At 51.6% G+C, this 12,402-nt stretch overlaps 1 protein-coding gene across 1 annotated transcript; it reads right to left on the bottom strand.

Annotated features, from left to right (window-relative positions):
* Nucleotides 1-2,454: 2,454 nt before the first annotated feature.
* LOC132386273 (natural killer cells antigen CD94-like) lies at nucleotides 2,455-7,112 on the bottom strand. The gene is made up of 4 exons (XM_059958551.1): nucleotides 7,012-7,112; nucleotides 4,007-4,149; nucleotides 3,677-3,741; nucleotides 2,455-3,350 (listed from the first exon to the last, which is right to left on the bottom strand). Exons 1-4 carry the CDS (start codon nucleotides 7,013-7,015, stop codon nucleotides 3,149-3,151), a joined length of 414 nt encoding a protein of 137 aa, XP_059814534.1. The 5' UTR covers nucleotides 7,016-7,112; the 3' UTR covers nucleotides 2,455-3,148.
* Nucleotides 7,113-12,402: the final 5,290 nt, after the last annotated feature.

Genomic DNA, 12,402 nt, shown 5'->3' on the forward strand with positions numbered 1-12,402 from the left:
AAAAAATCCGACCTCTGCTCATCGATTTTGCTCTCTATTCTAAAATATCATGCTTCCGGGTGTTGGCCCCTGCCATCAGCTCATCTGCTTTCGTACACTGCTTCCTGTATTGAAAAGCAACCAGCTCAGAACATGTCCCAGCAGGATCAGCCTTTTGCTTTCAGACTTTGTTCGATAAACCACTCCACTACATGCTATGCCTTTCTGGTGTTCATCCCCCTGCAATTCTGGTTTAAACAGCATCACTCCCCATTTTATTGGCAAACATTCCCGCTGGGATTTTAGTTCCATCCTAGTTCAGGGGCAAAGTCAGAGAATGGCTAATGCCTGAGGAAATGAAGGTGCTGCACGCCATTCAGGCGCTGTGGCGTGACCTCCATGCAGGAGGCTCTACCGCCCCCTAGTGATAGTTCAGCAGAAGACAAGCTTTGTTCCGGTCGATTGCAGATTTTGTTGGCATTCATTGTCCCCTGGGACTCATGTAGCTTCATATATCGGAGCCTATGGGCGCCTGTGTGTGTGTGTGTGTGTGTGTGTGTGTGTGTGTGTGTGTGTGTGTGTGTGTACATATTGCAGAAATGTTTTTCCAGATATGCCACACGTGTTTCATTGCTCTCTATATTTTACATATTATGTGAGCTTTGTGCCGTGTGCGGCTGTTGATGTGTATTTTGCAGCTTGGTCCTTGGTGTAGACATGGGTGTTCATGTAAGAGGGAATTACAATTAAGCTTAAATTGAATGGAAATGAAACCGTCTCGTCTGTAGAGGTCGGATATTCCTTGGAAGAGAGCCCAAAGATCCAAATATCTGATCCCCCGTTCCGACCCGAAGTCTTCAGCCCGATGTTAAATTGATTGTTCTTTCTGTTCCTGGCCACGAATGTACATACAGAGCTTTGCAGAACCGCCGCCATCTTCCTACCCATATTACCTGTAAAGAGCACGTACCATCGATCAATCTCGTTCAGTCAAGAGAACCGCTTTTCTGTTCCCGTAACACACATCCGAGTTCAGAAGTTTCTTCCCTTCCATCATGCCAGGCAGTACGCCGTTCCTTAGCTTTGAATTGTGTGTATGTCTGGGAGATTTTGCGTGTGGTTGTGTTCACATGTAGTTCAGGGAAGAGGACAGAAGTGGACAAGGAAGTGGGTGGTAAGTAGGGCGTGGTGCTGAGATAGCAGTCTCTGGGAGAAAGTGGTGTGGAATCAACAAAGTCTCAGAAGCGAAAGATCAATATCGGGTGGAGGGTCAGACGTCATCACTCCTTCATTCCCTCATTTCCTCGGACACAGTTGTAAGAATCGTCCTTCAGCTGGGTGAACCCTCCACGGCGTGAGGTCCCGATGGTGTACCTGGAAGGGCACTGAAAACCTTTGCCGGCAAACAGGCTGTAGTGCCTAAGAGGTCGGTGGCGAGGAGCGCAAATACAAGGTTAGTATTCATTTCCCGGGATCAAAAACATAAAGCAAGGATGTAATTTTTAGGCGCTGCTGAGGCCATTGTGAGCAGTTTCGGCCTCTCACCTGATCCAGCCAGATATGGTTACATTGGAGAGAGCTGAAATGAGGTACACGGCACGGATATCAGCATCTCAGTAAATCTATCCGGGGCCCCACGCATTCATGCCAACACGAAGCTGTCATGCTCCCTTCTGAAGGACAAGCATCTAAATTTCAGCACGCCCCTTCCCGGGAGTGTGGTTATCTGGGGTTTTCCCTTCAAGACTGAAAATTACAATTATTGCCTGTCAGATTCCTTCATGGAATGTCTGCAGTTCAGGGGCTCGGACAGAGCACTCTGTGCTCAACCGTAAGAGATCCATATCGTGAACTGTGGTTTGTGATTTAAACTTTCAATTTCGTTCCTGCCATCTTGTTTATTTCGAATCTTAGCCTGCACCTGGGTTCACCACCACCTATAGCTTCCTCCCTACAGAAGGGATGACAAAGTTAGGAGCGCGTGTAGATTTAGATTCACATTGAATAATCGCTAATTTCTTCGGTTGATCGATGGAAGTATTCTGACTTGTCGCATCGCCGCCTGGTGTGGAGGCTGTAGCGTGTTCTGCACACAGCCGGCTACATCACGGCCACAACTCTCCCCACCATCTCGGGCATCATCAAGCTGCGACGACTCGAAAAGGTGGCATCCGTCACTGACGCGTCTCACCGCACGGGGCAATTTCCCTGATCATTACTCCCAGCGGGAAGAGGCACAGGAGCCTGAAATCTGAACGATTCAGGAACACCTTCTTCCCTACGTCAATGCAATGTCGATCACATGAACCCACCTGTACATTTTCGCTGAATTTATTTATTTATTTACTTACTTATGTACTTATTTGTTTGTTTGTTTATTTATTTATTCACTGTAATTTACATTAACTTTACATATATGTGCCGAACTGATCTCAGTCGGAGATATAAAAATCGGATCGTTATTCCGGTGGAATACATGCGACACGGACAGACAGGAACTTCGGCAACCCGACCTTCATCAGTCCGGGCACGGACACAGGAGACAGGACGTCACGTTGAAGTTGTACAGGGCGTCGGTGAGGCCGCGCTCGGAGTACGGTTTCCAGTCCTGGTCGCCCTGCTGTTCGAAAGATGGCACTGAGCTGGAAAGGGTTGGATGGAGATTTACAAGGATATTTCCCGTGCTCGCGGTGTGAACAGGCATGAACAGAGGTGGGGTAAGTCGGGGCATTTTTCCTTGGAGCGTAGGAGTGACGATGCAGAGCTGCAAAAACGACGGGGTGCACAGATAGGGTGGATGCGCACAGTCCCTAGGGTCGTGGAATCGAGAATCTGAGGACACAGGATTGTGCTGACAGGCAAGCGAGAGGAGGGAGATCGAGTTGATCAGATAGGGGAGACAGACGTAGGAGGGAGCCGGAAAGGAGAGGGCGAAAGACTGCCGGTGGGCGAATTGGTCATTGCGATTTGTCCCGTGATTAGGCCAGGATTAAATCGGGGGTTATTGCTGGCTCATTTTGCCTGAGGGGCACTTTAAATCGCATTGGGTCAGACAGGGTAGGAGATATGGAGAGAGAGTGCGATAGAGGAATAGGGGAGTAAAGAAGGGCCGAGGGGCAGATGGGGAATTGTCGGTGGGGTTGAGAGACAGGGGAGATAGCGGGGGTTGTCACATGATTGATAACTCCCGTATTGGATGTCGACAGAGATCCTGGATCTCCTCAGGAATATCCGGGTACACAGATGCAGCCGTCTCGCAGATGAAATGGTGTTCATTACGATTGCAAGGGGATCGCCCACTGGACGATTTACATTCAGTGCAATGGAGGTTCCCAGAGTGTGTCTTGTACAGGACATTAGAGGCCACTTTCCTGTCAAAAAGGGTTAAACAATCTCAACAAAAGCAAAATACATCCAGGAAACCACCACGAGAGTTTTTCACGGACTGTTCCCAATACACCGCTCTCTCACCGCGGCCCCGTGTCAGTCTCCAGACAGTTCCAACTACACCACTCTCTCTCCACAGCCCGGTGACCGTCTCCATACTAATCATACTCTCCCACTCTCTGCTTGGACCCGTGTCAGTCTCCAAACTAGTCCCACTGACCCTCTCCTTTACCAGAAACCTCTGTCAGTCTGCAATCAAAACGCACTGACACAGTCCAACAACACAGAGCCCTGTAAGTCCGAACCTCACCCGTCTTTACATTTTCCAATCCAGTATTTTCTATTTTGATGGCAGACAGCGTTGAAAAAAAAATTCTGTGAAAATAAAATTACAGTATTAATTCTTAGCAGGAGGTGTACTTTGCTTCTTACCCCAGGACTGTGTGATGTGACGGTGTGGAGGGAGATTCTCTCAGTGTCTGACCCCGGGAGTGTGTGATGGGACGGTGTGGAGGGAGATTCACTCTGTGTCTGACGCCGGGGGTGTGTGCTGGGACGGGTCGGTGGGAGATTCAGTAGGTGTCTGACCTCGGGAGTGTGAGATTGCTGTGGATAAATCTCCTCACGGTGTTACACGTACCTTTTCCTCTGTTGTATTTAATTGAAGAAGCCTCGATGTGTAGTTTGAACATTGTTTCGTCGCTCCACGGTAAGATGTTTCAAACGTGGATATGAAATAACACCGATCTTCATTTCTGACCCAATCCTTGTAACAAGTTTGCTCTGGAAATCAGGAAAAATTAACTGTGAATCTCCCTCACAGTTCCAATTCGCCCACTATAATTCAGACGCTGAATGTCGTCCTTCCACTATCCCACTCTGTACCATCACACACACGAGTGATCAGAGGCAGACCACTCCACAATCCATCAACACACTCTGTCAGTTCAGACACACAGCGAAACTCCCTCAGCATCAATCACAAATTCCCTGGATGAGATAGAAGATTGAAGTCCCTCCACACCATCGCAAACGACCGTGGTCAGGCGCAGACTGAGTTCCCTCCACTGCAGGGCGGAGATCCAAGGTGAGGTTCCCAACACACGTTCCCTTCACGCACTCCCGTGGTCAGACCCTCAGTCAAGCTTCCTCCACACCGAGCCATCACCCACACCAGCGTTCAGACAAAGAGAGGCGCTCGCACCTCACAGTTCCATCACACACTCCCGTATCGGACATACAGTGCAGCCCCATCCAATTTGTCCCAACACCCACACGGGGTCAGACACAGAGTGAATCTTCCTCCACACAGTCCCATCACACACTCCCGGGGTCAGACACAGAGTGAAGCTCCGTCTACACCGTCCCATCACAAACTCCCGAGGTCAGACACAGAGTGAATCGCCCACCACACCGTCCCATCACTCACTCCCGGGGTCAGACACAGAGTGAATCTACCTCCACACCGTCCAATCACTCACTCCCGGGGTCAGACACAGAGTGAATCTCCCAACACACCGTCCCATCACTCACTCCCGGGGTCAGACACAGAGTGAATCTCCCTCCACACCGTCCCATCACACACTCCGGTGTCAGACACAGAGTGAATCTCACTCCACACCGACCCATCACGCACTCCCGGGGTCAGACACAGAGTGAATCTCCCTCCACACCGTCCCTTCACTCACTCTCGGGGTCAGACACAGAGTGAATCTCCCTCCACACCGTCCCATCATACACTCCCAGGGTCAGACACAGAGTGAATCTCCCTCTACACCGTCCCATCACACACTCCCGGGGTCAGACACAGAGTGAATCTCCGAACACACCGTTCCATCACTCACTCCCGGGTTCAGACACAGAGTGAATCTCCCTCCACACCGTCCCATCACTCACTCCCGGGGTCAGACACAGAGTGAAACTCCATCCACACAGTCCCATCACACACTCCGGTGTCAGACACAGAGTGAATCTCACTCCACACCGACCCATCACGCACTCCCGGGGTCAGGCACAGAGTGAATCTCCCTCCACACCGTCCCATCACTCACTCACGGGGTCAGACACAGAGTGAATCTCCCTCCACACCGTCCCATCACACACTCCGGTGTCAGACACAGAGTGAATCTCACTACACACCGACCCATCACGCACTCCCTTGGTCAGACACAGAGTGAATCTCCCTCCACACCGTCCCATCACTCACCCCCGGGGTCAGAAACAGAGTGAATCTCCCTCCACACCGTCCCATCACTCACACCCGGGGTCAGACGCAGAGTGAATCTCCCTCCACACCGTCCCATCACACAGTCCGGTGTCAGACACAGAGTGAATCTCTCTCCACACCGACCCATCACGTACTCCCGGGGTTAGACACAGAGTGAATCTCCCTCCACACCGTCCTATCACACACTCCGGTGTCAGACACAGAGTGAATCTCACTCCAGACCGACCCATCACGCACTCCCGGGCTCAGACACAGAGTGAATCTCCCTCCACACCGTCCCATCACTCACTCTCGGAGTCAGACACAGAGTGAATCTCCCTCCACACCGTCCCATCACACACTCCCGGGGTCAGACACAGAGTGAATCTCCCTCCACACCGTCCCATCACACACTCCCGGGGTCAGACACAGAGTGAATCTCCCTCCACACCGTCCCATCACTCACTCCCGGGGTCAGACACAGAGTGAAACTCCATCCACACAGTCCCATCACACACTCCGGTGTCAGACACAGAGTGAATCTCACTCCACACCGACCCATCACGCACTCCCGGGGTCAGGCACAGAGTGAATCTCCCTCCACACCGTCCCATCACTCACTCACGGGGTCAGACACAGAGTGAATTTCCCTCCACACCGTCCCATCACTCACTCCCGTGGTCAGACACAGAGTGAATCTCCCTCCACACCGTCCCATCACACACTCCGGTGTCAGACACAGAGTGAATCTCACTACACACCGACCCATCACGCACTCCCTTGGTCAGACACAGAGTGAATCTCCCTCCACACCGTCCCATCACTCACTCCCGGGGTCAGAAACAGAGTGAATCTCCCTCCACACCGTCCCATCACTCACACCCGGGGTCAGACGCAGAGTGAATCTCCCTCCACACCGTCCCATCACACAGTCCGGTGTCAGACACAGAGTGAATCTCTCTCCACACCGACCCATCACGTACTCCCGGGGTTAGACACAGAGTGAATCTCCCTCCACACCGTCCCATCACACACTCCGTTGTCAGACACAGAGTGAATCTCACTCCAGACCGACCCATCACGCACTCCCGGGCTCAGACACAGAGTGAATCTCCCTCCACACCGTCCCATCACTCACTCTCGGAGTCAGACACAGAGTGAATCTCCCTCCACACCGTCCCATCACACACTCCCGGGGTCAGACACAGAGTGAATCTCCCTCCACACCGTCCCATCACACACTCCCGGGGTCAGACACAGAGTGAATCTCCCTCCACACCGTCCCATCGCACACACCCGGGGTGAGACACAGAGTGAATCTCACTCCACACCGTCCCATCGCACATTCCCGGGGTCAGACACAGAGTGAATCTCCCTCTACACCGTCCCATCACACACTCCTGGGTTCAGACACAGAGTGAATCTCCCTCTACACCGACCCATCACACACTCCCGGGGTCAGACACAGAGTGAATCTCCCTCCACACCGTCCCATCACACACTCCTGGGTTCAGACACAGAGTGAATCTCCCTCTACACCGACCCATCACACACTCCCGGGGTCAGACACAGAGTGAATCTCCCTCCACACCGTCCCATCACACACTCCTGGGTTCAGACACAGAGTGAATCTCCCTCTACACCGACCCATCACACACTGCTGGAGTCAGATGCAGAATTGATCTTCCTACAGAGCAATCACTAATTCCCATGGTGAGACACAGGGTGAAACCTCCACACCCTCTCATCAGATACTCCCGGGGAGAGACACGGAGTGAAACTCTTTTAGTCATCGTCTCAATACGCATTGCCGTCATCAGCCACAAAGTGGTTTCTCCTCATCATCCCATTCTACTGTCCTGCGATCAATCAAAGAGTGATAATCCCTTCTCTGCGTCCCATCAGACACATGCCGTGGTTTAGACTCAGAGTTAAGCTCCCCCCTGATCACGCCATCACATACTCCCAGTGTCAACTCAGAGTGAAACTCCCTCCGCACTGTCCCATTACAAACACTTGTTGTCAGACCCCAGGTGTCGCTCCTTCCGCAAGATCACATCACGGATTCCCGAGCTCAGTCACGGAGTGCAGCTTCTCCTCTCTCTGAGGTGAGGGATAAGGGTTTTGTGTGTTAACTCACTTGTTCTGCTAGTCAAGAGTTGACAGATTTGAGCCTTGGTTTCATTCATCTCCTGATATCGTTCCCAAAGATTCTTGTAGTCCCGGTCGGAGGTGATCAGGGAGTGTCGAACCTGTGATACTGAGAATAGCAGTGAGTACAGAGTAACTGTTACGCTGAGTGGCGTGTCCTGGCGATGTCACACTGTAGGGCTTGTCGGCCAAACGGTGAGCGGCGTGTCCGTGTCACGCTCAATGTCCTGTCGGTGTCACGCTCAGTGTCTTGTCGGTGTCACACTGAGGGGCTTGTCGGCCAAACGGTGAGCGGCGTGTCGGTGTCACGCTCAATGTCCTGTCGGTGTCACGCTCAATGTCCTGTCGGTGTCACGCTCAATGTCCTGTTGGTGTCACGCTCAGTGTTCTGTCGGTGTCACGCTGAGGGGCTTGTCGGCCAAACGGTGAGCGGCGTGTCGGTGTCACGCTCAGTGTACTGTCGGTGTCATGCTCAATGTCCTGTTGGTGTCACGCTCAGTGTTCTGTCGGTGTCACGCTGAGGGGCTTGTCGGCCAAACGGTGAGCGGCGTGTCGGTGTCACGCTCAGTGTACTGTCGGTGTCATGCTCAATGTCCTGTTGGTGTCACGCTCAGTGTTCTGTCGGTGTCACGCTGAGGGGCTTGTCGGCCAAACGGTTAGCGGCGTGTCGGTGTCACGCTCAATGTCCTGTCGGTGTCACGCTCAGTGTACTGTCGGTGTCACGCTCAGTGTCCTGTCGGTGTCACACTGAGGGGCTTGTCGGCCAAACGGTGAGCGGCGTGTCGGTGTCACGCTCAGTGTACTGACGGTGTCACGCTCAGTGTCCTGTCGGTGTCACGCTCAGTGTACTGTCGGTGTCATGCTCAATGTCCTGTTGGTGTCACGCTCAGTGTTCTGTCGGTGTCACGCTGAGGGGCTTGTCGGCCAAACGGTTAGCGGCGTGTCGGTGTCACGCTCAATGTCCTGTCGGTGTCACGCTCAGTGTACTGTCGGTGTCACGCTCAGTGTCCTGTCGGTGTCACACTGAGGGGCTTGTCGGCCAAACGGTGAGCGGCGTGTCGGTGTCACGCTCAGTGTACTGACGGTGTCACGCTCAGTGTCCTGTCGGTGTCACGCTCAATGTACTGTCGGTGTCACGCTCAGTGTTCTGTCGGTGTCACGCTCAGTGTTCTGTCGGTGTCACACTGAGGGGCTTGTCGGCCAAACGGTGAGCGGCGTGTCGGTGTCACTCTCAGTGTCCTGTCTGTCTCACGCTGAGGGGCCTGTACGTGTCACGGTGAACGAGGTTTCGGTGTCACGTTGAGTAGCGTGTCGGTGTCACTGACAAAGGATGTTCGGTCTGATATTGAGTGATTTGCCGGTATTGTTGTGATGGTTGTGTCAGAATCAATGTCAGGGGTGTCTCCTTTGTAAGGACAGGGCCTGGCTCTGTGCCGGTGTCACGGTAAGGGGTGTGATGAGGTCACAATGACAGGACTGGCGACGTAATGTTGAGGGACGTGTCGCTGTCACGATCTGCGGTTTGTTGGTGTCCCTGTATGGGGAGTAAACTTGAACAGGTATATGGACAGGAAAGGATTGGAGGGTTAAGGGCAGATTGCGAGCTACTGGGACTTGGTGAGAGTAAGCGTCGGCACGGACTAGAAGGGCCGAGATGGCCAGTTTTCGTGTTGTAATTGTTATATTGTTATATAAAGTTTCCCAATTTTCCAGTTTCCCATTGCTCTTGGCGACTTTATACGCACGAGCTTTTAGTTCGATGCCTTCTTTTATTTTCTCACTTATCTAAGGCTTGTTCTAGGCATCTTGACTGTTTTTGTTTTTAAATGTAATATACGTTTTTTTCACATCGTGAAAAATCTCTTTGACAATATTTTACTTCTCCTCCACGGTTCCTCCATAAAGCCCGTGTCCCCAGCCCACGTGAGCCAAATGCTCCCTCATCCCATTGTGGGTTCACTGTGAGGGAAGAGTCGGTATCGCGTTGTATGTAGGGTCGGGGTTACTGTGAGGTGTGTCTGTGTCACGGTGAGGGTTGTGTAGGTGACGTCCTTGTCAATGTCACTATGTGTGCTTTGTCGGAGTGTGTCGGTGTTACGGTGGAATCAGGTCTTGTCACGGGGAGGTTCGTGTAGTTCGTGTCGGGTCAGTACACAGAGCAAGTTGCTGTCAATGTGAGGGGCGAATAGATGCCATGCTGATCGGTGTGTCAGTGTTACATTGACTCTCGTGTCGATATCACGCCGAGAGGTGTGTTGTTGTCACGGTGTCGGGTGTGCGGTGTTACAGTCTGTGTTGTGTTGTTGTCACTGTGAGTGACGTGTCGCAGTCACTTTTCTGGGGTAGTCGGGTGTTGTGACTCTCACAATCAGCGGAGTGTCTGTGTCACGGGAGGGATGTTTAATTGTCACGGTAAGGCTCGAGTCGGTGTCACAGTGTGAGTGTTCTGTCGGTTCACGGTGTGAGACTACGGTCGTTGTCAATGCCGGGTACAATCGGTGTCACGAAAAGGTCCGTGTCTGTGTTACGGTGAGAGGCACGTCGATATTATAGCGAGGAGCGTGTCGGTATCACAGTAAGGGTGCTTGTAGGAGTTAATGTGAGTGGCGTTTCTGTGTTGCGGTTAGGAGTGTGTCGGTGTCACTGTAAAGGCAGTGTCGCTGCCGGTGACAGGCGTGCTTGTGTCGAACTTAGGGGCGCGTCAATGTCACGGTCAGGGGCTTATCAGTGTCTGTGGTATGGTGCGTGTCATATTTGTGTAACGGTAAGGTTTCCCAAAAACACTTTATTCCAAGCTTTTTGTTTAAGCTCTGACTCCACCCGGAGCCTGTCAGTCTCACCATAGATGGAGAGCCCGGCGACTATCACAATAAAGGCGGACGTCACGAGGCAGAGCAGGCAGGTCTTACGGTGCGATCCATTTCTGATGTTCTCCAGCGTCCCCTGTTTACGTGATCCTGTGGAGCGTGTGCGTGAATTCAGCGTGACTCCTACTGTGACTGCCTCCCACCCAGCAGCCCCCCTCTCTCTTTCCACCACGATAATCCCTTCCCTCTCTCAATCTAATTTTAGCCGTCATCGCTTGGATTACAAATTCCTCAACCTGGCAAAAACTGACAAATGTCTCACTGAATCCATGAAATGGGGAAAATGAAAGTTCGGTCGAGATTTACGAGGATGTTGCAAGGAGTCCACGGGCTGAGTTGCGGAGAAGGGACAGAGAGGTTGTGGCTCTATTCATTGGAGGGTGGTCGCCACCTTACAGGGGTCTGAAAGACCACTTGGGGCACAGGGAAGGTGAATGCGCACTGAAATCCCCTCAAGGACCTGAACACTTGCATATATGGCACGTAATCCCTTCACAATGACGTCATTCCTGTGAACTCTCACCTGCCCTTGCAGTCACTAAAATTTCTCCGGGTCCCGAGGCAACGGGAGGATCCTCATCTTCATCGATGAGGGTTTGGTCCCTCTGAAATTTCAGCTCTGAGTAGGTGGAGGTCAGGCCGTCTGGGAGACAGAGAGAGAGAGAGAGAGAGAGAGAAAACGTGAGAGGTAGGCAGAAATAAAAGGGGGAGTTATTGGTAAAGAATGGGGCAACGCGAGCAGAGAGAGGAGAAGAATGAGTTGGCAGAGAGAGGGCTGAGAGGCAGGGAGAGAAGCTGGGGGAAAGTATGAAGTGAGAGGAGAAAGAGGGACAGAGAGGGTTAAAGGGATAGATAGACGTTGGAGAGATGGAAACAGGGCAATGGACTGAAAACTGTTAGAGGAGAGAGAGCAGCGGAAAGAGGAGGGATGCGTGGTTATGAGTGAAATGGGAGTCAGTGGGGTGAGAGAGATACCGAAAGAATGAGGGAGTGTAACAGTTAGAGGAGGATGAGTGTCAGTTATGAGGGAAGAGACACATGGAGCAAGAGAAAAATGGTGAGAGGCAGGGTTTCTTTTCATTATTTTTTTAACGTTGTATTATTGTCGGCAAACTTTGTTCATTTTTCACATTATGGATTCATGACTGTCTTGAGGGGATTAAAATGTTGTGTGAACTTCCGTACACTGAATGGTGTGTTTTTTTTTTTGTTTGTTTGTTTTGTGGCTGCTGGCAAGAGGAAAAACGTTCCAGTAACGCTGTCCTCCAGAGACAAAGGCTCAACTCCTGGCATGTCGTTCAGGGAGTCTGTACGTTCTACCCGTGACCCAGTGGGTTCCTCCCACAGTCCAAAGACGAAGCAGTCGGGACGTCCACCCGTCATTGTAAATTGTCCCGCCATTCGGCTCAGTCTAAATCGGGGATCTGCAGGGCAGCGACACCTGCAGGCCCGGATGAGTGCATTCCGCAGTGCAGTTCAATAAATAAATAAATAAATAAATAAATAAATAACGCTAAATAAATATGTGGGGGAAAAGACGAATCTCGGTTTGCGATATGTGTATACAATCGGACCTCCCAGTGTTTGTGAATTGTTTACCACTCTACTTTCCGCTTTACAAACCCACCCAACTACGCATCATCTGCAAATATATCAACCCACCCATCTACATTTACATCCATATCATTTATATGATTTGTAGGCCACATATGATGACAGAATATATTATTAATGGTAAGACTCTTGGCAGAGTGGATGATCAGAGGGACCTTGGGGTCCTAGTCCAGAGGACACTCAAAGCAGCTGCGCAGG

Source organism: Hypanus sabinus, unplaced genomic scaffold (assembly GCF_030144855.1).
Source record: "Hypanus sabinus isolate sHypSab1 unplaced genomic scaffold, sHypSab1.hap1 scaffold_1086, whole genome shotgun sequence".
Taxonomy (NCBI): Eukaryota; Metazoa; Chordata; class Chondrichthyes; order Myliobatiformes; family Dasyatidae; genus Hypanus; species Hypanus sabinus.